The sequence below is a fragment of the Pteropus alecto genome, unplaced genomic scaffold (genome assembly GCF_000325575.1).
Source record: "Pteropus alecto unplaced genomic scaffold, ASM32557v1 scaffold101, whole genome shotgun sequence".
Taxonomy (NCBI): domain Eukaryota; kingdom Metazoa; phylum Chordata; class Mammalia; order Chiroptera; family Pteropodidae; genus Pteropus; species Pteropus alecto.
This window is the reverse complement of record NW_006432945.1, coordinates 7,413,930-7,439,324: the sequence shown is the minus strand read 5'-3', so window position 1 is coordinate 7,439,324 and position 25,395 is coordinate 7,413,930. Positions and strand designations below refer to the sequence as shown.

The 25,395-nt window shown below is 43.2% G+C and overlaps 1 protein-coding gene across 2 annotated transcripts in view; it reads left to right on the top strand.

Annotated features, from left to right (window-relative positions):
- Positions 1 to 542: 542 nt before the first annotated feature.
- Positions 543 to 25,395, top strand: part of CUNH1orf21 (chromosome unknown C1orf21 homolog) — a 122,438-nt gene continuing 97,585 nt past the window's right edge. Inside the window, exon 1 of one of the 2 annotated variants that reach the window (XM_006907741.1) lies at positions 543 to 773. In XM_006907741.1, the coding sequence (XP_006907803.1) occupies positions 680 to 773 (94 nt within the window). In that variant the 5' untranslated portion in view covers positions 543 to 679. The remainder of the gene's footprint in view (positions 774 to 25,395) is intronic. The other variant, XM_015586120.2, reaches the window with a different exon arrangement.

Here is a 25,395-nt window from a genome sequence, read left to right as displayed (position 1 = left end):
CACCCCCATCTTTCTCGTCTGAAACAGTGTCGCCTCAGGTAAAATGGAATATAGAATTATTTATAAAACCTACCAGGAATGTGTAAACGAGCCCGTTTTTCAGCCCGAGGAGGAAAGCCACCTCCTCCTGGCAAAACGTGAGGGCCAGGAAGAGCAGGCTGCAAGGGCAGGATGGTGAACTGGGCGCATCTCACGAGTGTACTCTGAAGGTTTCTGCTATTCTAGAACGTTAGTAAACACACGTGCACTTTAAGTATGTGTGTGGCAAGTAGCAGTGCTCAGATACCTACCCGAATGAACAAATATACATCTTTTTGCATCTCCCAAAACATTCAGCTGTGTGTCGTGCGGCGGCGCGCCTTCTGATCTTGCTTCCGTGGTGGGGACCGGGTGAGGATGGGCCACGTTGCGTTGTGCTCTGTGCCACCCCACCTCGGCACCTGCACCGTGGGGTCCCACAGGGATTCTAGCGCACTGCTGGTCACACGGCTCAGCAAGACACCGAGACATGGTCTCGTCCCGCGCATCCTGATCTGCCTTTCCGCCCTTGCAGGTGCTCACGTCTCGACCGACTCCGCAGGAAGATCCATTTTCTTGGTGTTTAAAGAAAAGAAAAATGTCCCCGTGTCTGTAGAGATGATTTGCAGTTCAGCCAGGCTGAAGCTGAGCGAATGAGACTATGGGCTGTGCCTCCGCCAAGCATGTTGCCACTGTCCAAAATGAAGAGGAAGCCCAGAAAGGGAAGAACTACCAGAACGGAGATGTGTTTGGCGGTGAGTGCCTTCGAACTTTATTCTTGACCTGTTGATCTGGGCCCGTCACTTTCGCGGCAGTGGATCCGTGTGTTACCCTGTTATACCATTTGAAGGGTACTGGGAAGGGGCTGATGAGATGTGACGGGTATCAGTGCAGGTCTCTGCCATCAGACAGTCATTGTAATTTATACATCGAGGACTTCAAGGAGGATCATGGAGGTTTTATGCAGTAGGCAGCATTTAAATCAAACTTTAAATAACTAGTAGGACTTAAGTAGGTAGGTGGGACCACAGCTAAAGGATGTCTTGGTGGAGAAGAACTATAAGCCTGCAAACATAAAGGTCCAAGGGTGGAGCGAGTGAGAATTTATAAACAAAACGGTGAGGTGCTTTTTAGAGTTATTAGAAAGTTACGAGAAAGTGAATTATAAATTTCAGATTCAAAAATGCAAATACAATAAATTTAATAATCATCTTTTAACCTTTCTATGACATTTCAATTTAATAATCATCTTTTAACCTTTCTATGATATTTCAAGGCGATGTTAGACTATCTACTGAAAATATATATTTTGGGGACTCCTAGAGAATTTTAAAATGAGAAGCAAGGTGGCCTTTAAAAATCCAGATGTTTCACATGAGACCCCAAATTTCTTCAGAAGACCTGGCAAAACTGGGTCTTCATTCCCTGAGGCAACAGTCAGTGGGGTTGCCATTGTCCCTTCGGTCAGGCTGTGGTTCCCAGTGAACTGCTCAGCCTGCTCTGTGATTGCAAAATAAGCCCTGCTCACTCACTAACCACTGGCCGCTGACAGGCTCGTGAGTTTGCCTAACCTTGAGTTTGTTCCTTAGGAGATCAGTTATTTTTCTGATGAAGCATGTGTATGGGTCAGTACAAAATTCCAGTTAGTATAAAGCAGATGAAGTAGTTTTTGCTGAAATAGTTTAACAGTGAAACCCACTACTCGACATTTGCAAAGCACTTGTATTCATAAGAGGGAGTCTTCATGTCTTGTTCAGTAAAGAACCTCTTTGAAATAATGTTTATGTGTAAATAGCTGAAGTTGCACTTATTCAGTCACTGTCAAATAATTCTGCATTAGAATCTATAGCTTAGATCCATTGTCATGGTTGCTTCAGTCCCCTGGTGATCTGGGAGGGTTAATACTCTGCTTAAAGTGAACTGGTACATACGAGGAAGACGGTTTTGTTTTGTTTTTGTTTTGTTTTGTTTTGTTAAGGAGAAGTACTTCTTGCTGGAACAAATTTGCTTCTAGTGGTGACTACCTATAGAATGTAGAACCGTGGAAGAAGAGTAACATATCAGCATCTTAATAAAACTAGAATGTAAATCACAAAAACCAGTTTCTGGAAAAACAGCTAAATTGGAACCTAACCATTCGTTGGCTAATTTAGTTACAGCTTTTATAGCCAGGAAGACTTTCTGTTGTCCTGGAGTACCATGTGTATTTTGCAAATGTTAGCTTTGAATAAAGGAGCCTTGTCAACTCAGGGTCTCAGTGGCATTCAGCGATGAGCACATCTTTGTCTTTCTTGATCACGAGTTGGTAGGTCAACTGGAGTGGCTCTGCTAGTCTCTCTCTCATCTTCCTCCAGGGACCCACGAGCTAAGGGGGGCATGCCTTCCTTTTGCAGAAGGCTCAAAGTGCAAGTGATACACAAGACACCACTTAAGCTTGGGCTTAGAGCTGGCACATTATCACCTGCATCAACATTCAAGTCAAGTCGCATGAACAGGTTCAAAGACAAGAGGAAGAGAAGTACATCTGACCACAGTGCATTTGTGGCAAGGGTGTAGCAAAAGGTCAAGAATTGGGGCTAATAGCTCAGTTTACCCCAAGCCTGCCCAGTCCTTGCTGCTGAGTAGCTCCATGTGGTCCATGCCATAAACTTCAATTAAGGCCTCTACCAACTTTTCTCCATTCATACTCATATTGAAATTTTATTCCCTCCAGCATTTGTCATCTTGTTACTCTTTCTAACATAAACATTTGCAGGTCTGAGGCATGGTGTTAGGTAAAGCAGAGAGGGAGAGAGTTTGATGAATCAGTCAAGGGAAGTCATTTTTCTAGCCCTACAGGGCTCTGGGGAGAGAATTGTCAGAATCCAGTGCAAGCATCAGTACCAGTATCCGAGATGTTCCTGAATGCTGGAGTATGAATATGAAAAGAGACAGTCCCATCTGTGTTTCTCTACTGAAATTAGTTCACAGGCAGAAGTGTACAGAATCCCAATACGATCACAGATGGTCACAGGTGAATGGGAGATCTGGCTCGCTTTTCATCATTTGATATCTTCTGTGGCCCATTGTTTCAATGATCTATTACCACACATAACAGAGGACCCCAGACGTGGCGGCTTGAAGAAGCACTGATTTATTATTCCTCACGATTCTGTGGGGTGGCTGGGGTTCATTTCCTGTGTTCTCCTGGGCCCAGTCGTGCAGCTGCATTCAGCTGGGACCTCGGCTGGGCTCAGCTTACCGAGGTGGCTTCAGGCCTCTGTCCACCAGGTCTCTCTTGAGAGTCAAAACTTCTGACTTCCAAGAAGGAAAGAGGAAGCTGCTACACTTCTTAAGACCTGGGCTTGAAAGTCCAAGGATGTCGCTTTTGCCACAAGTCATAAGATCCACCCAGGGTCAAGGGAGCATAAAGACTGTCTCTCTCTTGAGTCTGTTCATATAAGGAGAGGAAGAATTGTTGAGGGCCGTCTTTGGAGATTGGTCACCACCCCCACTGAGAGAGGCTGTGGGAGCTCCGTGACTGGTTTATATTCCAACCTGGACAGTGATATTCTGTTTCTAAACCACTCTTCTATTTTTCACTGAATAAAATAGCCTCATTCACATTTTAAAAACTAAATGTTTTTAAGTATTTGAACATGTTATTGCCACATGTTGTTGTTGAAGGGTTGACAAAGTCTGTGAAGTGTGGCATATTTGGGGTCGGCTCCGAATTATGTGTCTCTGAGCGTGTGTATACACACATTCGATCCTTTTCCTAAAGGTGTTAATTTAATTTCATAGCTTCTAAGGACATGCTGCGGAGCATTGATAAGCAATGTGTTTTCACAAATGGTGATTTCTGTTTTTATGAAACAGTTTGGTCTCTGTAATGGCTTGGCTGTTTAAGAGACCGACCACTCCAAATGTGTGTGACGGTATTTCTGTAGAATATTCCACCATCGAGGATTAAGTGATAAATGGGCATCTTGACTCTAGATTTCATAGAATTCGAGGGGCCATTGATGAGGTGCTTTTTCACTGACATTTGCCTATAGACTTTCTTCACTTTAAATATCAAAGCGTCAACATTTTTCGATCTAAAGTTGTGCCTCGCATACTGTGGCCCTTTCAGAGGTAAAATCCAGGCCAGATAGTTCATCTGCAGACCAGAATTTCCATCCCTTAGTGATCAGGGCAGATGTGAAGAGTGGTCAGCAGATCTGCTGAGGTCATTTAGGGGCCAGCTGAGTAGAATGTAAGTGACTAACACATTGAAGTTATCATGAACTAGTTAAGCAAGTTCTAAGGAAAGCCAAGTGCTTATTGGATTCCTTTTAGCAGCCACTCAGTCCATGAAAGTAGGTGCAGAGAACAGACGCAGGTCTTGTTAGGGGAATTAACATGGCAAACCTGAGCTCGTTCTCTCTTCTGCGGCCCATCCCCAAGAGGGGGAAAGCTCTTTGGTCATATCGACTTTACTCTTTGCGTGACGGTCACCACCATTTCTCCAAGAATGTAGGCCTTGATCCTGAAAAGGCCTTGAACTCGAGGCCGTTGTCTCTTCCAGTTCCCAGATCCTGTGAATCTCGCCCTCTCCCAGCGTCACTTTTCCTGCCACTACCATAGTCTAGTTGGTACAGCCCATCGCCTGGAGCAGTGTGGTGTCCTCTCCGCTGACCTCCATTCGGCCCCTTTATTGTTCGTTTGCTTCTTTGCTCGTTTCGTTTGTTTGTTTTTGTTTTTAACGCTCCCTTTTTTGCACTGTGTCAGGAAGCCGCTTCGTTTCACTTGGGCTCTGTATTGCTGTGTGGTTTCAGTTCTGTTCTGATCCTTGGCTACATAAATTGAGAACATAAAACAGGTATGCGTGCGTGCGTGCGTGCGTGCGTGCGTGTGTGTGTGTGTGTGTGTATGATGCTTTTATTCCATTCTGTTACCCCTATGAAATACTGTACAGATCAACTTCACAGTTTATGGTGAAGATTAAATCAGAAAATAGATCAGGTTCATTTAGAAATTCAAAGCAGTTGGAGGCAAAGTAAAAATTCACTGCTTTTTCCTGTAATAATTTCTGATTGTGTAAAGTGTGTGAAGATGAATTAATCTATTTGTGTTTGTAAGATCATAACAGAGAATGATGTTTAACTCTGTGCCATCCAGTATAGTAGCCACTGGCTACATGTGACTCTTGATTGTGTGAAATATGGCCAGTCCTATTGAGATATGTTGTAAGTGAAATACACGTAGGAATTTGAGGACTTAGTATAAAAAAAGAATGTAAAATAGATCATTAATAATTTTTTATTGATTACATGTCAAGATGATATTTTGAATATATTGGTTAAATAAAATGTATTATGGAAATTAATTTTACCAGTTTCTTTTTATTCATTTAATGGGGCTACTAGAAATATTTAAAGTGCATATATAGCTCACATTGTGTTTCTGTTGGATAGTGCCAGTTTAAGTCACCGAAAGGTAGTGTTTACTACCTTTCAAGTTTCGGTTTTTGAGTTTATTTATTATTGAAATCGAAGAGAAAAGGACTTAGGCCAAGGCAGCAGCCCTCATTTCCTGCTTTGATTCTCCAGAGGTGGGGGGGTGCACTCAGCTGGGAGGTGGGCGTGGGGTACCCTGGACTACCAGAGAGGCGGAGATTACCAGGCAGTTTAGCAGATAGGAAAGGGCTGATTAGGAGTAGTCAGTCAGCTGCCTCTCATGTAACTTTTTTGCTGGCCTAGCAAAGCTTCTATTGACTTCTAAAGTTGTTATTTCCCAAAGGGCAGAGACAAATCTTTTTCCCCATTTTTGTTTTCATCGAGTTGGTAAAGAACCTTAGGGGCAGGAGAAGTGCTTGATGGGTCTGCGTTAGAACTGGATTGTAGTAAAATAAGCTGAAAACATGTGAGTCGGGGTGAGGGGGGAACATAGTCCTGGGTTTAGTCTTTGAAGACTCCATGATGTCTCGAGCTGAGCCTCAGAAAGGTCTTAATGGCTCAGAGTGTACATGCAGCTCACGAAATTAGAGAAGTCAGCCTACCTTGGCCATGAGATTCACTGTCCCAAAGTGAAAGTGCTGAGCCCAGTGTCTGACTCCGAGAAGCTGCTCAAAGTATCTTAGTTTCATTTCCTTCTTCTAGATGGTTCCTGGGCCAGTCTCACAGGTGCTTATGACTTTGACAGGAGAGAAGAGACAGGCCTGGACCGTGCACACAGAAAGGAGCGATCGTAGGTTCTCCGACGAGCCAGGCTTCGCTCCAGCCTCCCCGCTTCTGTGTTGTCTTTGACAAATAACCTAACGTCAGTAGTGCCCGATCTCCTCATCTATAATATGGAGATAATGCTGGTACCCACTCCTTGGGATTGTGTGGAGGCTCAGATGAGTTAGCAATGGAAAGCACGGAGACCCACGCCCAGTGCATACTTAGCACTCAAGCATTAGTTGTAAATCTATTGGGCCAACCTCTTTGGTGGCCCCCTCGGCCACCTGAAAATATACCCTGCTAGAAGCCCATTGACGCACGTGTAATCAAGCTGAGATAGAGTCAGAATGAAATTTCTATTTGGAAAAACCTTCCGTGACAGAAAGTCAGGATATTTCTGTATTGAAAAAAAAAAAAATCCAAGTGCTGTTTTTCTGTCCCTTGCCAGCTGGTATCATGAGCCTGCTCTTTTAATGTTAGAGATAAGTAGAAAATAGGACCATTTCTCATTTAGTGATTGAAGGCAGCGTGATTGCAAGATAAGGGAGCCTCTGCGTTCTCAGAGGCCATTGGCAGGGACATGCTGGCAGGGACCCGTGTGGCCTCCCTTCCATGTTATGCCTTGAGGGTTTGCTTCATTTCCTCTCTTGCCCCTCCAGGTGCCTGGTCTCCTCTGTAGCTGCCTGGAGCCCTTCCTCAGGCATAAAATAAGAATGAACTTGGCCTTGGAGAAGGCAGTGAGGCTGCTGCTGGTGCCTCCAGGCCTCCTGGTACCATCCAGTGAAAGGCACCGAGGACTGGAGCTGCAGGCAGGGCTTACTCTGTGCTGGGGGGAAGTTCTACAGAAGTGACTCAGCAATGACAGAGAAGGTGGGAGGGTTTCTTTACCCATAGCATTTCTCAGAGTTATTTTCTCCTGAGTGACATCACAGAATTCAGAAATCCAAAACAATGGCTTCTACCTGGAATCCTGGCTGATGTGGCAGAAAGGACTTGTTTTGCCATAAGCACCTGCTTGGTCGCATCTCCCTAAGCAGCACCCACCTGGCAGTGTCCACCTGGCAGCACCTGCCTGGTGCTTAGACCTTATTTAGGCCCTGGCTTTTCCCTGCAGAGACGAGCACACCACCTACCTTCTGAACCCAGAGCCTTAAATGTGGCTGTTTCTTTTGCCCCGGAAATGTTATGAATTCACAGCAATTTGACTCATGTTTTACAGTTTATAAGGCATTTTTCCATACGATGATTATTATTATCCCCAGTTGATATAAGAGGCAACTAAAACTAAGGGCTATGCCAGTTCCCTTTACAAAAGAAGTGGGACCACGGCTAGAATTGAGGATGCTGACTTTTTAAAAATATTTTTCAATTACAGTCATCATACGATATTATATTAGCTTCAGGTGTACAACATCGTGGTTAGACATTTGCATAACTTACAAAGTGACCACCCCAATAAGTCTAGTACCCATCTGACGCCACACATAGTTATTGCAATGTCACTGACTATGTTCCCTAGGGAAGATGCTGACTCTTGACTAAGGGAAATGCCCTTCTCAGGAATAAGATACCTGTCTTCGCCATTAGATCCCAACCACCCATTGCTCAGACATCTTTGCAAAGTCATTGTTAACTGGCTGCTAGAGCTCAACCTCAGCTTTTAAATGAAGATGTCTGGAAACTCGATTGTCATGATTAGGGCAATTTTCAGGGGACCTGAAATTCGCTGTCATGGTAAATGCACAGGCCCGAAATCTGGCAAATGGGTTTCAAAGGCTGGCTCAGATACTCACTAACATGTAGTTTTGGCAAATTACTGAGATTCTCTTTGCCTCAGTTTCCTCATCTGTAAAGGGTGTGGAATATACCAGTACTTTCCTGTCTTCAGAGGACAGTTGCGAGACTTCTATGTGCCGTCGTTATCTAAAGCTTTTAGAATAGGACTTGCCACATGATATGCAGAGCAAATGCCATTTATTAACATCACCATCATATTAGCAGCCTTAGTTTCCCTTGATTATGCTGGAGGGGGAAGCATAGTCCATTTATTACGGATGCGTAATTCTCTAAACTTAAAAAGTTTATCAATCATCCACATGATACTTATCTCTTTATTTTGTAAACATGTTTTTTCTCTGTTTTGACCTTGACCAGCTTCTGTCCTGGGTCAGGTATATGAATATGTGTGTATCTTTAAGTCAAAAGACTAAATTCTATGATCTAAGAGTGGTAAATATAATATACCTTATTTCTATAAAAGTCTGGTTTAAAAAAATAATCTCGCCATAGAAATTAACAAATATAGTTTCATTTATCAAACATAAATCTGTGTGCGCGCTCGCGCGCATGTGTGTGTGTGTGGAGTGATGAAGCATTTTTTTTTACCCACGAGTTTATCATATACAGTGAGGAGGTTTATAGAAGGCCATTTCTTTGTGAAGCACCATGAGAGGCCAAGAGGCAGCAGGCACAGATGATGCCCACAGTGATTGCAGTTTGATAAATGCATCCATGACTAACTGAAATAAAAAGATATACAGATGAGGTACTAAAATGAGGTACTTTTAGTCTTTAAAAATATTTTGTTGTTCTTAGGTATAATATTAAAAATTAAACTCCTTAATTCATCTCTTTATACCAGAGCTTTACAAATGCATCTAAAGATTGAACTGTAAAATATGAAACCATAAAAGTACTATAAAAGTATGGAAGAGTGTTTTTATAATCTTAGGTTGCAAAATGTCTTCTTTGCAATGCCACAGAATCCAATGCCAAAAAAGAAAAAGTTGATGCATTTGACTACATAAAAATTTAAAATCTTTGCATGGCAGTAAGCAAACAAACCACCGTAAACTACATTAAAAGTCAAATGTCAAAATGAGTGAGAGTAATATTTGCAACAGAAATAAGTTTAATATGACTAATATAAAAAGTCTCTTAAAATCTCTAAAGTGTGCAATTACACTCTATTGAAAGATAGACTAAGTTTATGACCAGGCAATTGAAAAAGACAAAATACAAAAGGACAATAAACATACAGAAAGATATTCAACTTCTTAGTAATCAAATAAACCACAGCCCCCCAAAAACAAAACAAAACAAAACAAAAACACCCCAAAGCAAAACAAAACATTTCGCTACTCAAATTGTTAGGAACCTGTCTCATGCCATAACTGAGAATGTCACACCAGAACAATTTTTCTGGGGCACCCAATAGTAACACACACACACACACACACACACACGGTAATAAAATTTAAATGAGCATGCCCTTTGCTCCATCGGTGCTACCTCTAGGTATTTATCATAACGCAATAATTGGACAAGCATGCAAAACTGTATGCCCAAGGGTCTTTCTCACTGATGAAACATGCATCGAAGCAGCCATTAAAGATTAAGGTACTCTGTATTTATTGAGCTGCAGAGGGGTCTATAGCATGTTATGAATTGAAAAGTGTAAAAGACTTTTACATAGGCTATCTAATTTATAAATTCGAGTTGTTTAAAATATATGTAAAATTCTGTGCAAGTGCATAAAAAATGTTTATTGTTCTTTTCACCAAAACGTTAAAAATGAAGGCTGTTCACCAAAACGTTAACAATGGCAAGCTCTCTATTGTGCAGTTTCGGGTGATTCTTAACTTCTTTGTCTTTTTCTGGATGATTTAAGTCTTTTACGGTTAGCATTTATCATTCAACACAACTATTAATTTTGATAAATGTAACTTCATGTTTCCATCTTCCAAAGGCCTTCAGTTGGGCTTTCAGGGCAATGTGAAATCTGTCCCAGAGGAGACAGCTGTGTCACTGGAAATAGCTCCAGAGCAACAGGGATTTCACTGATAGACTTGTTTGTCCAGGTAAACAGATGGAGCCCGATCACTGGCGCCTGTTGGTTTCATTTAAAATCTAGCAGTTCAGTGCTGTCTACTAAGCACTTACTGAATACCGTCCATGGCTTAGTCCCTGTGCTAGGCACTGGGGCTATAAAGATGGATTAAACCTGATCCCTACCTTTTGGGAACTGATAACGATATACGAGATGGGCATCTCAACAAAAAAAGCTAGTATCGTATGATGATAATGCAGAAGGGGCACTTATTCTAGGATTAGGGTAAAAGGCTCATAAAGAGGATGATTAAGGTCTCAGCTAAGTCTTTAGAGATGAGTAACAGACAAAAGATTAGAGGTGGAGCCAGAGTTTCTGGCTGAGAGACAGGGAGAAGGCTCACAGGTACATTGTGCATCAGACATACTGAGGGGAGACAGGGAAACGTTACCAAACCAGTGGGAAAATAACTTTTAAAAATCTCACATTAAGGCGAGAGTCTTAAATATTTGGAAATTTGACACTCTTTTTTTTCCCCCCAAAACATCAAAAATCTCACACAGGCAGTGTAAGAATCATAATTATGTTGGAGATCTGGAAATTGGTTGAGCATTTAGAAAACACTGGATGGCTAGTCTAGAGGAGTTGATGCTAATTCCTTAAGCTATCAAAGTGGTCAGCTTCACCCTAAACCAGGTAATTACAGACCCTGAAATACTAAAACCAGGACATGGCCTCAAATACTTGTTGAGATCATATGATCACTAAAGCATCATAGAACCAGCCGAGGCAGGGGTATGATGGCGTGGCGTTTTGTCCCATGTGGAAATCAGAACCTGACTCTTATTTATTATTGCACACTGGTGGTAGATTCTACAAATATCATATGTCACAGGTAAATTTTTCATGGTGAAATGAGAGATCCCCAAACGTGGTGATAGTTACTGACTTGAGAGGCATGTAGGTACTTGTTGCTACAGATAAACCCTGAGTCTTCGTCCCGGTTTTTAGAGTGGAGGATTGGGACATGGTGGGAGGTAGCAATGGCATGTCCATCCCCATGGGACAGAGCAAGAATAGGTTCTGCCATTCATTTACCCACCCACCCTTCCAGAGCATTCCTCAGCTGGTTAACATTTCCAGCTGAGTAGTTTGTGATCATAAATCAGTTCCACAGTTTAATTGTGTTTCTGATAACAGCATTCTAAATAATAAGGAAAATTGCTTCATCCAATGAAGTACCCCTAAGGTAATAATTCGCAGCCAGTAATCGTTGATTGGCCAGTTACAAAGTTAGAATAGTTCCAATCGAATCATAAACAATTGTTCATAAACAGCCCTTCTGTGCTTGTGGGTGGCAATGGAAAAGAAACAGAATCAGGTGACCTGCTGACAAAGGGTTTATCCAATTGTAGAAAAAAACCCACCATTTACACACAGGAAATAATTCAGCAAGAAATAGAGACTTGAAAACATGAAACAAAGTGCTACATTGAATGTTGGCACCAAACGTCCAGGAGTAGCATGGACCATGGGAACAATCAATGTAAGTCTGCTTTAGGGGTAGAGAAAAGTAAAATTGGATGGGAAAATAAGGACATTTCCTTCTTAAAGGAAAATCTAGCTACTCTTCAGTAAATCATTATTATTTTACGATTGTTGACTTCTTGAAGGTAACATAATTTTATCACACATTGCCTAACATATCATAGTGCCCAATATGTAAGTTATTTGGTAGTAATGAACAGCTATTATTTACCAGGTTCTGCTCTGCCCCTTCATAGGTGAGGCAGCGGAAGTTGTGAGAAGTTAAGTAACCTGCCTAAGTTTACGCAGGTAATATGTTCATTAGAGTCTGATTGGGAGCTCAACTATGTCTCATTTCAAAACTTCAGTGAACAAAAATGCGTGCATTAGAAAGAGGAGGCACTGTGCTGGGCATAATAAAGGACTTTTTAAGTGTACAAGATTCAGTTCCTCCATTCCAGGAACTTTCAGTGTGCTGGAAGAGCAAAGCACCAGATCACCCGCCTCCATTTCTCAGCTGGGATGCTCATTCAGCAAGCGCTGATGGATTGGGCCCTGTTGGATGGGGGAGGCCTTTTGGCCCTGGCTGAACCCTGAGCGCTGATGGCTGTCCTCTGGCCCCCGCCTCTCTGTGCCGACTTCATGAATCATCGCGTGACAGCGTACTCCGGGGCTCTGAAGAAGGAGCGCACGGCTGTTATGGGCCATGTTTTACATCGAGTTTCTTTTGGTTGTTGTTGGCAGTCACTGAGGCCTGGTAGGGAAACACCCCTTGATATTGCATCCTGCTGCTGAGCCGGGTCCTGTTGGCTAGAATCTGGGGGACTTATTTCTGAGCCATAGGAAGGTCAAGTCTCTATACAGCTCCTGGGAACTCATCTACATGTCTGACTCTGTCTGGCTCTGCAGTTTCTTAAGCCAAATGAAAACCTGAGTGTATCAAATAAGGAATTCCAAATTCTCTAGATTTGGCATCGGAAAACAACAATTAACTATAGTCGATGTCCCATTTCCTCGTTTGGGTATTTCTGCTTGTTTACTTCATTGTATTAAACTGCTCTGATGTAAAATGAAAAAAAATGGTTATGAAACTTATACATGTAGAATGACTCCATTCATCAAATGACAATATATATTCAATGTCTATACACGTGGACCGAATACAAGGCCTTAGGTGTTTCCCAAGAAAAGTGAGTAATGATATCCCTTATTAATCATTCCTGGTGGTGCTGATTACCAGTGAGTCTTTGTGCTTTTGTTATATTTTCCAAATATTCTACATCTCTTTTCCTAAAGCAAGTTTTTGTTAAGAATTAAATAATTGTGGGTTGTTTTTTTTAAAACATACCAGGATGAACATCACTCTTAAAAGAGAAAATAGTCTAGAAAACTTGCTAAAAGGAGTTTGTTTACTTATTTAGTACTTTTTATGTGCCAAGCATCATTTCAAGCGTTTTATTATTTTTGAACTCATTTAATCCTCTTAATACCTAAGGAGGTAGGTTCCGATCGGATCCTATTAGTTTGGTCCCCAAATCTGTATGTTAAACCACTAAACCTTCCTACCTTATCTTCACATCCTTTCATAAAGTCATCGCCTGCATGGGTTATAAAACATGAAAAACAACATGAGCAAGACCCCAGCTTATTAAGAGAATGTTCTGTATTTTCATATACCTGTTGCCACTGGAAATATTAGCATGAGTAGTACTTTTTCTCATCTTCGGAAGTAACCATTAAGAATGGTTATTGCCCCCACCTCTCAATGTCATCTTCACCACCGTGCATCATCTGCTGACAGTGAACTTCAGGGCTCTGAAGAAAGAGCTAATTTTGCTGACTCATGGTACACTGGTTAAACCGTTCCGTTTCATTTGCCTGTTTTCAGCTCTATGTCCCGTAGGTTGCAAAAGATCTGAGAACAAATTGAAAGGTAGGAAATAACTATGATATAATTATCTTAAATTTATTTTTAGCCAAGGGGCCTTGTCTTGCTCTTCATTTCAAAGCATAAAGCGATAAATCAGGATGATGTGGGGCTTGTCACAATACCTATTTTCGTCACCTTTTGTGACTTGAGTCTCAATCTGTCAGTTCTTCTCCAGTTTTCTGTTATAAGTAATTCTTTGCAGGAGTACCTTATCTTAGAGAGCACAGTGGGGTACATACTGCATGAGGTTTTATAAAAACAGTCAAACAAAACAAAGGCTGTAGCCTAGTAAGCCTAGTTTATAAGGAAGCCATTGACTTAGTGGCTGGAGATCTTGCGGACTTGCAGATTTTGCCACAGAGTAGCTGCTACCTGCTGACCTCTGTGACCTTCAGTTTCTGCCTCTTGGGAGCGAATGAATTGAGCTTAGGTGACCACGCAGGAGTGTTGGGGACTAATGTTCAAAGGTTTTGCTTTGATCCCTAGACCGTGGACAGCCAACACAATGTATTCCCGGGTTCTCTGAAGCCATCAGGGCCACTGAAAAGATTATGTATGATATTGTTTTAATATTTTTTTCTTAGAAAAATGATGGTGGTAGTATTCAATAATTAACAGCTTTATGGTCCAAAGCTGACCAAGGTTTTGATTGCTTCTTGTACAAAAGTAAAAAGAAGACATCACCAATGTCTCCTGTAGCTTCAAAGCGTTACTGCGAGCTAGAAGACGAGAAAGCTGGAAGTGTGTGGGGTACTGTTCCAGCCTACGTCTTGGCTACCTGGGTTTTGGGTTTTTTTTAAATCTTTCATCCAGTGATGCTTAAATTTCATCCAGTGATGCAGCTGCTAGTCAGTGCAAGATTCAAGTCGCTGACTTTTTATTTTAAAGTTTTGTTAGAAATAGTAGTAGGGTGGTACATTGATTTTGTTACCTGAAAGAGATAGTGAATTGTATAATAGAAGATAGTGTTTTGAAAAATCTAGACAAAAAGAGAACATTGAATTTCCCGTGTTGCCGACTTTGTCAAGACCGATTGTACTATAAATAACCTGATCACTTTCAGAGTGTGATTTTGTTTATTAACTCTTGTGGCTAGATTGTGTTGGTTTAGCCGCGCTATTAAAAAGACAAGAGAAAGTCAAAACTTATAGAAAGTCAAATTCTAAAGCATCGCAGCAGAGACAGTAGTCTTTGGTTATACTAGCAAATGTATATATAAATAATATCCAGCTAACATATAATTACCGACACATTTTTTAAATTAAATTTACTGGGGCAACATTGCTTAATAAAATTATGTAAGTTTCAAGTGTACGATTCAATAATACATCATCCGTATATTGCACGTGCGTTCACCACCCAAAGTCAAATCTCCTTCTGTCACCAGGGACTTGACCCCCTTTACCTTTATCTATTTTTCCCTCCTCCCCCGCCTTTCCTTCCATTAACCACTAAAGTGTTGTCTGTGTCTATGAGTTTTTGTTTATATGTCAACACATCTTTATATTGTGAATAAATAATGGTCATTGGTGGCTTTTAAAAGGTTGCATAATTGAAGTTTCTTAGATAGAAGGGTGGGTGCTGGGGAAGGGGATTCGTGGAGAGACACAGTGTGTGCAGTCCACTTCCTTCAAGGTCATTTAAGTCCATGCTGAAGTTATGACACAAATGGGTATTTGCGTTTTCATCGAAAATGTGTTTTCCAAACCCCTGTGCATGACCATTAAGAACCGAAGGTAAGATATTAAGAGGGACGTGGAAAAGCCCGACGCTAACAGAACAGTCTACGAAACTAGTGTATTTTCTCAGATTGTAAAACAAAACCGAACTGGTACAAGTCTCCATTCAGATTACATTTCATTTCCATTTTGAAAGCCACATTCGAGACAAGCTAAATTGCATTTAAATTCCCTTCCAGCTACAGGCACCCGCGCTTCACTGTGTAAATGTCACTGTTGATTTTCATCTAGAACCAAAGAAATTGTCAGACTATAAATGAAATAGGATTTTAATTTTAATGGTGAACCCATCATTTTGGCACTTAGTGTGTCAGCTGTTTAATACAACATTTTTCATTAATCTTTTACTTCCCATTGCCTTCTTTCACTTATGAAATGTTTCTTTATTTAAAAGTGTTTAGATTTTGAGTTTTGAGCACAACTTACCTCCTTTGTTCCTTGCCTCCTTTCCCCTAAGGCAACTGTTAAATTGCCAAGTGTTAAAATGGGAAAACAATATGCTTTTAGCTCTGATAGGACTCCGGAAATCACGATTATTCCTTTCAAGAAATATTTCTTGAGCAATTGCTGAATTAGCTTTTACTAGGGGATGTGACATGTAATAAAACAGTATCTGTCCTCATTTTGCCTACATCCTAGGGAGTAGGGAATGACACAGGAAATCAACAGAGAGACATATAATACACTCTCAGGTGGGGATGGACGCAATGGGAAAAATAAAAACGGGGAGAGAGCACGATGGGTTGCCTATTTTAGACTCATAGATCGGAGAAGGTCCATCTGAGTAGTTGATCTTTCTGAGCAGGGGCATGAAGGAAGACAATAAGCCATGAGAATGCCCAGGAACAGCATGACTCAGGCAGAGGAACAGGGCCAGGTCCCGGGAGGGAGCCAGCTGGTAGGTTCCAGAAAAAAGCCTGAGGCCAGGAGAGTGGTGGGTGACAAACTCAGAGGGGCATCCTGAGGTTGGACTATGTGTTGCCCTGTAGCTCAGGTGTGGACTCTGGATTCTATTCTAAATGTAACAGAAGCCAGAAGAGGATTTGGGGGGATGGGGGAGCGATACAGTCTGACTCTGGTTTTTAATTTAAAGGCTACTCTGGCTGCAATGTAAAAGGCAAGAGTAGAAGCAGGGAACCAGTTCAAGGCTGGTTCAGGCGACGGTGGTCGGGACTAGGGAGCTATCTGTAGAGACAGGGAGGCCAGGCCAGGTTCAGGATACATACGGGGAATGAGTAAATCCGAGCTTTACTAGAGCACGTCTTATCCGCGGGTTTCTCGGGGAGTGGGAGTGGCAGGTGGCATTCTGTACCAACAGAAGCTCCCCATCTTCAGCAGTTCGCAGGATGCATGGTTTTTACGTTGGATGCGACCACCATGTTCAAAGGCTTAGCCACATGGGGTGCAAAAGGAGACTCTAGTATTGCGAAAGTTAAGACTTTTCCAAGATGGGGCTGTAAAGATCAATGAGGTCAAAATGCAACGCTGATGTTTTTGCCTTGGTTTTTTTTTTTTTTTACCTTCCTGAAGAAAATTGGTTGATGTTGGCCGGGACACAAAGTGCAGTGTAGTTCCGTTCTTACATTAGGTTACAGTGCTTGGCTGTATGTCAGCACTGGGCATGGCCCAGGTGAAGAGAATCACTCTAGGATTCTAGAACCTTCTGGGATGAGGTGTTTCTGTTCAGCCTTTCATCCGATCTAACAGAAACCAGCATGTTTTATTTCGTCCAACCTGAGTGTGAAGGGAGCTTCAGATATGACTTGCTTTTTCATTTTTAATAAGTTGGCTAAAAGCCAGAGGTGTTTGAGGAGGCACAAGTCTGGTCTCACCTTCCTTCCCTGCTTGCCACATCTCTCCCCCTTCACCTGGCTCTTCCTTCTCCCCAACACAGACTCGATTTGTTTCTCATGGAACTCTGTTCCAGTTCTTTCTTTCCCTGACTCGCTCGGAGCATCAGCCTCTGTTCCCATTCTCTTTGCCTCAGCCATACGCAACATCCCAACTCAGTTACATTTTACATCTTCCCAAAATAGAAGCAACATCTTATCGTTTCACATTGCGAATCTCTTTTCCCGTTCCTTTTCCCGTTCGCATTGTTACCTTTTAGGAAAAGAATACATCAGCACACTTACTCACCTTCCTGCCCTGCCCTACTCCGTGAAATAGCATTGGTATTCTTTGGAGCGCTCTACAAAAGACAGTCTTTTGTGCTCAGTAGAAACAGAAGGAAAAAAAATCGCTTATGAGAAGATACAATAAATGTGTAACCCTCTTGTTAGGTACCCATTTTCAACCACTTTTGCTTGAAAATGGGGCTTTTAGGGGTTTGATTTGCCTCCACAAATTGTGGGGAGAAGTTGACAGAAAATGGAACCCAGGAGATGAAATAAAGAGAGTCAGATGGCCTACTGGAAGGGGTAGGAAGGGGTAGGAAGGGGGCAGGCAGGTAACAGAGGGGCGATCGGAGTGAGGTTTGGTAAACCAAGGCCAAGTCTACCATGGAGCATCTCAAGGAGACAAATGAAGAATCCCTCTGCCCTCCCCGGTTAAGGGGAGAGCGGAAGTCCTAGCACAGGAAGGATTTCAAACCCTGAAACCCAGACCTTAGACTGGGCGACCCGGCTTGCTTCATAGGGAACAATTGCCTCGATTGGCGACGCAGGCTGTTTCCGGAAACGGACGTGGCGGGGGTGGAGTAGGCAGCAAGCCTGCAGTTCTTGCCTCTCTGGTGTGGCAGCTATCTGCCTAGGTATGTGTAGCCTAGAACCCCAGACTTTGGATGCTCTTGTGTCAAATCCCGAGGAGCAGTGGGGGGCCATTGTCACCCACTGGCCTTGATCAGGTGAAAGTCCTCTTCGTGCTCTGTATGTCCTGCTTCTGAGGTAGCCCAGGTCTGGCATGCATTGTCCTTGGAAATCTTTGCACTCTGAGATTTTACCTAGCGCAGCCTTCAGGTGTATGCAGCATCTCAGAAAAGTGGATCTCTACTTGCAGGAACGCAGTACCCATACAGGGGATGGGCTGAGGCACTGTGGCTGTCCTGTGCCTCTGTATGAGCTGTTTTCCCAAATCCTAATTCTCCTTTGGCTTGTTTGTAGAGAATTGTGTGGACCTTTTATACTTTGCTTTATGTTAAAAAAATATATATATCTGATTTAAATCATCCAAAGGCTTAGAAATTACAGTTCTCTTTCTTTTACTGTTTTTCCCAGCTTTATTTATATGCATTTGACATAGAACATTGTATAAATTTAAGCTGTGCAATGTGATGACTTAATAGACTTATATATTGCAAAATGATTACTACAAGAAGCGTAGTTAACACATCCATCACCTCACATAATGACCTCTGTATTCGTGGTGAGAACTTTAAGATCTACTCTCTTAGCAACTTTCCAGTATATAACAACTATAGTTACCACACTGTACATGAGATCACCAGCACTTATTCAGCTTATAACTAGACGTTTGTCCCCTTCAACCATCATCTCCCCATTTCGCCCATCCCCCAGCCCCTGGTAAACACCATTCGACTCTGTTTCTTTGAGTCCATCTGCCCTTTTTAGATTCCACGTTTTTTAGATTCCACATATCAGTGAGATGATACAGTATTTGTCTTTTTCTGACTTATTTCGCTCAGCACAATGCACCGACGGTTCATCCGTGTTTTCATAAATAATAGGACTTCCTTCTTTCTCTGAACCAAATAACATTGTGTTGTGTATATACATATATCACATTTTCTTTATCCATTCATCTGTCGAAAGACACTTAACTGGTTTCCATACTTGGGCTCTTGTAAATAATGCTGCAGTGAACATGGAGTGCAGTGATCTCTTTGAGAAGGTGATTTCATTTCCTTCGGATATACACCCAGAAGTGGGATTGCTGGATCTTATGGTGTTTCTAGTTTTAATTTTTTGAGGAACCTCCATAGTGTTTTCCATAGTGGCTGCCACTAGTTTACATTTCCATCAACAGTGCACTGCGGTTCCCTGTTCTCCACATTCTCTCTTGTTACCTCTTTTTGATAATAGACATCCTAACAGGTGTGAGGTGATACGGCAGTTCTTTTTTTTTTTTCTTTTTTGCTACTATACATCCCTCTTGAAGAAACAAAATAGACCGTTAACTTTAAGGACCTTTGAGATGGTAATCTACATTGAAATAGCCTACATATAGATGGTGGGGGAGGGTCCCTAAGGACCACCTCCCCATCAGCTCTGTGTCCTCAGGCTCACTGTGGATCTCCCCTACCATTGCTATGCCACACAATTTAGTTGATTTGAGTTTAATCGAACTGCTCAGATGCCCTTACGAATCAACCCTCCCCTCTCCCTAAAAGGCAAATTTTCAAAACCGCCGCCTTTTACAAACAGATCGAGCAGAGTGTGCTACTAAAACGGGCTTGTTCACACCAGCCAGGTCGTGGAAGCCGGTGTGGTCTCATTTACGGCGCTGCTCACCATCAGGTGATCATGGAACACACAGCTTCCCCCTCCCTCTCCCCCAGACACATTCCTAAAGAGCTCTTTGTCACCATCAGAACACGCTCTAGTCTCCGAGGGGAAAGTAACTTGGCAATTCATAGCCACTGGAGATGAGCTTTTGTTTTATGTGAATGAAGCACTTGCGAGAAGAGGCACTAACCTGTCAAAGGAGAAAATGAAGCGAGAGCCCCTGTCTCCCTCCCGTTCGCGTGTGAGCCCTCTCCTGGCGCTCTAGGACCTTCTTTTATGAACGTTTCTTTCTTGAGCATTTCTTTCTCGAGCGTTTCTTTCTTGAGCATTTCTTCCTTGAGATCTGCAGGGAAAGTCAGGGCACGAATATTTTTCGCAAGTAGATAAGCTACTCTATTTCATCACAAATTGTATTTTAGCTGTGTCTTTCCCCTTTCAAAATTCGATGTCAATGCTTATGAACTTGGGAATTACTTTCACCGAAAATGACTCTCTCCAGTTGCTTCTTATTCTTGTTAATGATTTTGCTGCTGCTGACTTATTTCTAACAACTGTGTAACCCGGATCAAGTCAGGCCCCGGAAGGCAGCTTCAATCCAGAGGCATGTTAATAAGAAACACTAAAGATCACTGAAAAGCAGTTTTCATTCTTACCGAATAACATCAAAGAACCCCCCCAAGAGGCCTCCCATTCATAAAGCACTCCGCAACATACTAAAACCAACTCCCACGAACTCCTAGCCTCCCCGCCACTCCGGTGACCTTGTGTCTGTCTTTCAACGACCGCAGATCTCTTCCCCCCCTCTCTCTCCAGTCGTCTGCAAAACTTTCCCCTCCATCCCAGCCCACTTGCTTCCAGCCAGATCTGTTCTTCTCTCATTGGCTCCGCTCTTTCCGGCCTCAATCCAGAAGGCTGACGCTCTCCCGCTCACCTCCTCGCCCCATCACCAGGCTGTAGCACAACGGAGCAAAGAGCATGAGCCCCTCGGGCCTGATGGTGCGGTGCCTTGTGGGAGCGCGGGGATGCTCCGTGCTCAGGCTTGTCTCTGTCCTAGTTATTGTCCGAGAATCTTTTTCTTTCACAGGAATCCACTTAAGTCAGAACTCAATTAAAGGAATTAAATCAGGTGGACAGAGAGATGTACATCTTCACACACACACACACACACACACACACACACACACACACCATATACCTTTGGCCAAATCGCTCAGTGTTTGGGATGACGCTGTGGCAGCCACATTAAATGGGGAAGTGTTTCTGGAACGGTCATATAACTTTCTAATCCTGACCAACCATCCTATAAATTCACCGCTATTGATCTTGGATGGCAGTGAAGAACTGACCACAAATGAATCAGCAGAAATTTATTGCCAGTCTTAGAAAAACAACTCGCATTTCAGGCCCTCTTGATGATGTTGGAACCTTATTAGTTTCATGTACAAAGAAGGGCAGGCGGGACACTCTTGGTCATCTTTTCGTATTTACTGGTACCGCTTTATATTTACCCTGAAAAGAATATCACTGTGTTTATTTTAGATCCTACTTTATAATGTATTTTTTTTAATACCTGACCTGAAAAGGTTTATCCGAAGGGTAACATCCATTAGAGAGAGGATACGTGTTGGGAAAACATGTTGCAATATTTCCACAACCGTACACAGAGGTAATTTTCCTTTTTATCAGAAGTTCACTTTACTGCACATCTGTGAGCAAGGCGAATGAGAGCATGGGGGCTGAGTTAGACTGCCTGGGTTCAAGGCCTGGCCCCAGCCCCACTCACTAGATGATGCAGCTACATGAGAGAACACTCTGTGCCTCAGTATTTTTGCCCGTATGGTGAAGACAGTAATGGCTCTACCCCATTGACCTGTTATGAGTATTAAACGGGTCGTTGTGTGTCAAGCTTCAGAACTGGATCCCAAACATTGAAAGGCTCTGTAGATGCCAGCTCTCCTTCCTCCTCGTTCCAGTGAAGGAAGAGATCCTGGAATCATTGCTCGGTCTTCATGCTAAGACCGTATATCACAGTTATAGCAGTAATAGCAGAGGCCTTAAAATGAAGTTGTCTTTCAAAATAACAAGTTTGGTGAAGGCCCTGAAGTAATTGCTTTACTGTATTTTGGAGAAAACCCAGTTTTCTTCTGTTAAATTCAGTGGTGGTCAAAAGGGCATTTTAACAAAAGGTTCACAGCACGGACTCGCTCATCGCATTGATGTCTAACTTAAGGAGCACAGGGGCGGCATCTTGCACTGATAAAAGGCTCCAGAGACATGACAAGGGAGGGTCTCATAGTTTCTCTGATGTTACTCATGAGGTTGGGGGTCTGTATAACTTTTATTCATATCTCTGTGATCGACAAATTGGTCCAAATCCTTTTTGAATCCATTCATACTTTAAGCCTAGATCATCTCCCAAAGAAATTTCTTCCTGTGCTTTGCAGTGAAACAAAACAAAACAAAACACAAAACCAACTTGGTGCTTAAGAGCCTGGTCTGGACTCGGGCCAGCCTGGGCTTGCACCCCCCACTGCCAGTCACCCCATCAGCAACGTATCTCTGTCACTGTAGAAGGGGGTTATGATACGGGTCCCAGAGGGTTGATGTATGGATTAAATCAAAGCAAGAAGACAGACAGCTGGGCAGGCTGTCGTCTTGAATGGTTATCAAAGATGTTGCAAGAACCCCACTGAGCGAGAAGAGCGGAGAAGACTTAGCTGGTCTCTAACTTTTCAAGAGGCCCAGCGGTTGGTTCTGTGGTGGGTGGACAACCAGCTCAACAGGACAGTCAGAGCAGGCCCCTGAATCCTCCTGCCACTCATTCTGTTTCTCCATTGGGAGCGATTACTGTGTGGCATAGAAATTACACCCCCTCCCCAGAGAAAGCCCTGGTTTGCGTATACATTCCTACAGGAATCCAGACTAGTTTGGATCTGCATATATGTCTTTTGTCAAAGCTTGTCAGAAGATGAATGTTTAGGGGGCCCTTAATGACTGGATAATAGTCCCCTGGTCACTGAATAATGAGCCACAAATGAATGAAGGAAACCTATTGTCTGGCCTCTGAAATGATTAAGTGATTCAAGAATGGGGCCTGCAGGGTTCCAGTCTTAATTATTAAAGGTACTGTAGTGAGAGAAGCTTTATCACCTTCTCGTCCTTGCAGCTGTGGACACCTCTCATTTTGTCCTCTTCGAAGACAAGGACAAGACCCTAAGAATGCTGAGGCCATAGCACCCTGTGCACACGTGTCTCTACTCACTCAGTTCACTCAGAGAGCTCTGTCACCTGCCTCCATGTCACACAGCTGGGAAGTCACAAAGCCAGGGCCAGAAGAGAAAGGCCCTTCAAAGCTGTGCTCCATCTGTCCCGCTGAAGGGGAAGGAGCTGGGATCAGGTTCAGTGGCATTCCTCTTGCCCCTGGGGTAGACCACACACCCCCATGGGAACCACTCCCTATTCTGAGTGCGGTGACGCCTCCCCATCCCCAGCCGAAGGCCTACCTGTTGGCGGAGGCGGAAAATAGGTTCTGGCAGATGTTGCATCTGAAGCTCCATCGCCACCAGCGCCCCACCAGCTGACTGTAGGATAGACTCCACCCTCTCCAGATTCTCCGTGGCTTCTCTTGCTGGCTGTGTCCTGGTCTTCTTCACGTGTTCTTCCTCACCCTCCTCAACCCATTGGTCCATCTCAGGATGTACGTTCCGCCTTTGTGCGCTTGCTTTCAGAGAGAGGCAGAAAGCCTTGGATGGAGTTGGCTGGGGTGTTTCCAGGGGAGATGGCTGCGAACAGCCTGGAGGACAGATGCTCATCCTGTAATGGTGGCTTCAGCTCCAGGGCCTTGGTGGGTACATCCACATCCTTGCAGGCTGCAGCCAGACCCTTCAGTGGGACTTGCATACCAGGTCTTCTTAGACAGGCCCTATCAGCCTCTTTACATCTCTCTGCGCCCTCAGGAATTCTGTGTGCTGGCCATACCGAAGGACTCGCAGGAGCCTGTGAGCCATGTTCTCTCTGGCCTTGAACTCACTTCACCATCCCCTTACTTGAATCTATCCTTCCAACACACACTAGTGTTCTCAGAACTCCAGTGGGATGTGTTACCTCCTCCAAGACTCCCCCAACCTTGCTGAGGGGGGTCCCCGCCTTCTGTGCGTATCACAACCGCCCCACACATGTGCTTCTCGTAGGGGTGAACGCTCTGCGCTCTACTTGTTCATTTTCGTATCTCCTCCCGCGCTGGCTGGGAGCTCCTTCAGAACAGCTCCTTTTCCTAGACGTAACCCCAAAACCAAGTGCTACATTCTCTGACACGTAGTAGGTGCACGATAAATATTGCTGAAGTAAAGAAGGCAAGAAACGCAGCAAGGACAGGAGGGGAGAGCCCAGCACTGGACTCGAGAACTGAAAGCAGGCAGTTCCTTCCACTTTTTCACGTCTGAACTGAAATCAAGAGGTGTTTTTCCCAGACCATTTTGGGCCAGAAATGTGTCCATAAATTGCTGTAGTTTACAGAGAGCTCATAGGAGTCAATAAGAAAAATGCGACAACTCTCATAAGAAACAAAAGGGCAAAGGATATGAAAAGATGCTTCACAAAGAAGGAAGGAGAAATGAATGATCCACCATGGGAAAAGCATTCGGTATCATTAGTAAATTTCAAAACATCGAACCAATATAAAAATTAGATACCATTTTCACCCTTGAAGTCATTGCATATTTTTTAGTACCCCTTTTCGGTGAGGGTGTGGTAAATGAGTTTTATAAAACACTGAAACAAGACTAAATAGAGCCAGCATGACCACAAGCATTTTTATTATTTTTACAATCTCTGGTTTTCGAATATAAACAAGCATTAAGTTTCACTAGTGAATAAAGATACAACAGGCTTCCGAGAATTGCCGTGTCACTGACAGTAAGTTCTTTGGATCGTGAGCTGTCATACTTCCCCTAGTAGCAACCCAGTGGCCAGACACCTCCACGTCTACTCTCCACAAATCTAAAGTCTAAAAACGTAATTTTCCTGCTTGTTATTTCTGAACGACTTATATTTGTACACCATTAGAATTTAATGTATCAAATAACCTCATTTTGAAATGAGTTTTTCCTTTCTTAGGTTGATCTGAGTCAAACTCTGAAAAGAACTGAGAATGTTTGGTATTAAATGCACCAAAGCCCGGTTTAGAAACGTTCAAAACATTTAGAATGGGCGGTTTATGATGACCCTAGAAATTGTTCAGTAATAATTATGGCATTGAAAGGACACAGCCACTTTCTGCAAGTGAGGATACAGTAATTATCGTGAAGGGACCGCATGACTCAGAGAACCAATAATGGCAGATGAGGCCCTTCAGCTGGGTCTCTGCTTTGAGCACAAGGTCGTTGCAGATTTCGAGTCAGCCCCGGTGACCAGTGGCAGAGCGGCATGTGGCCGGTCAGCGCACGCTCAGGGACGTGCTCCAGTAGCAGAGGGCTTCTCAGAGCACGAGCCTTCCTCTCGACATAGCTGATTTTCCTCGGGCACTGTTTTCTGGCCTTTCCTTTCCCCTCCGTGTCCCTGCATTGCTTGTCACGGAGCCCAGCATATAGTAGGTTCTCAGGCTCTACTGCAGAAATGCTTTCCAGATGAAGACAGTTTAAAAGGGCACCCCAAGGTTAACTATGATCAAGTCACCAAAGCCTTCACTGTTCTCGGCGCTCTAATG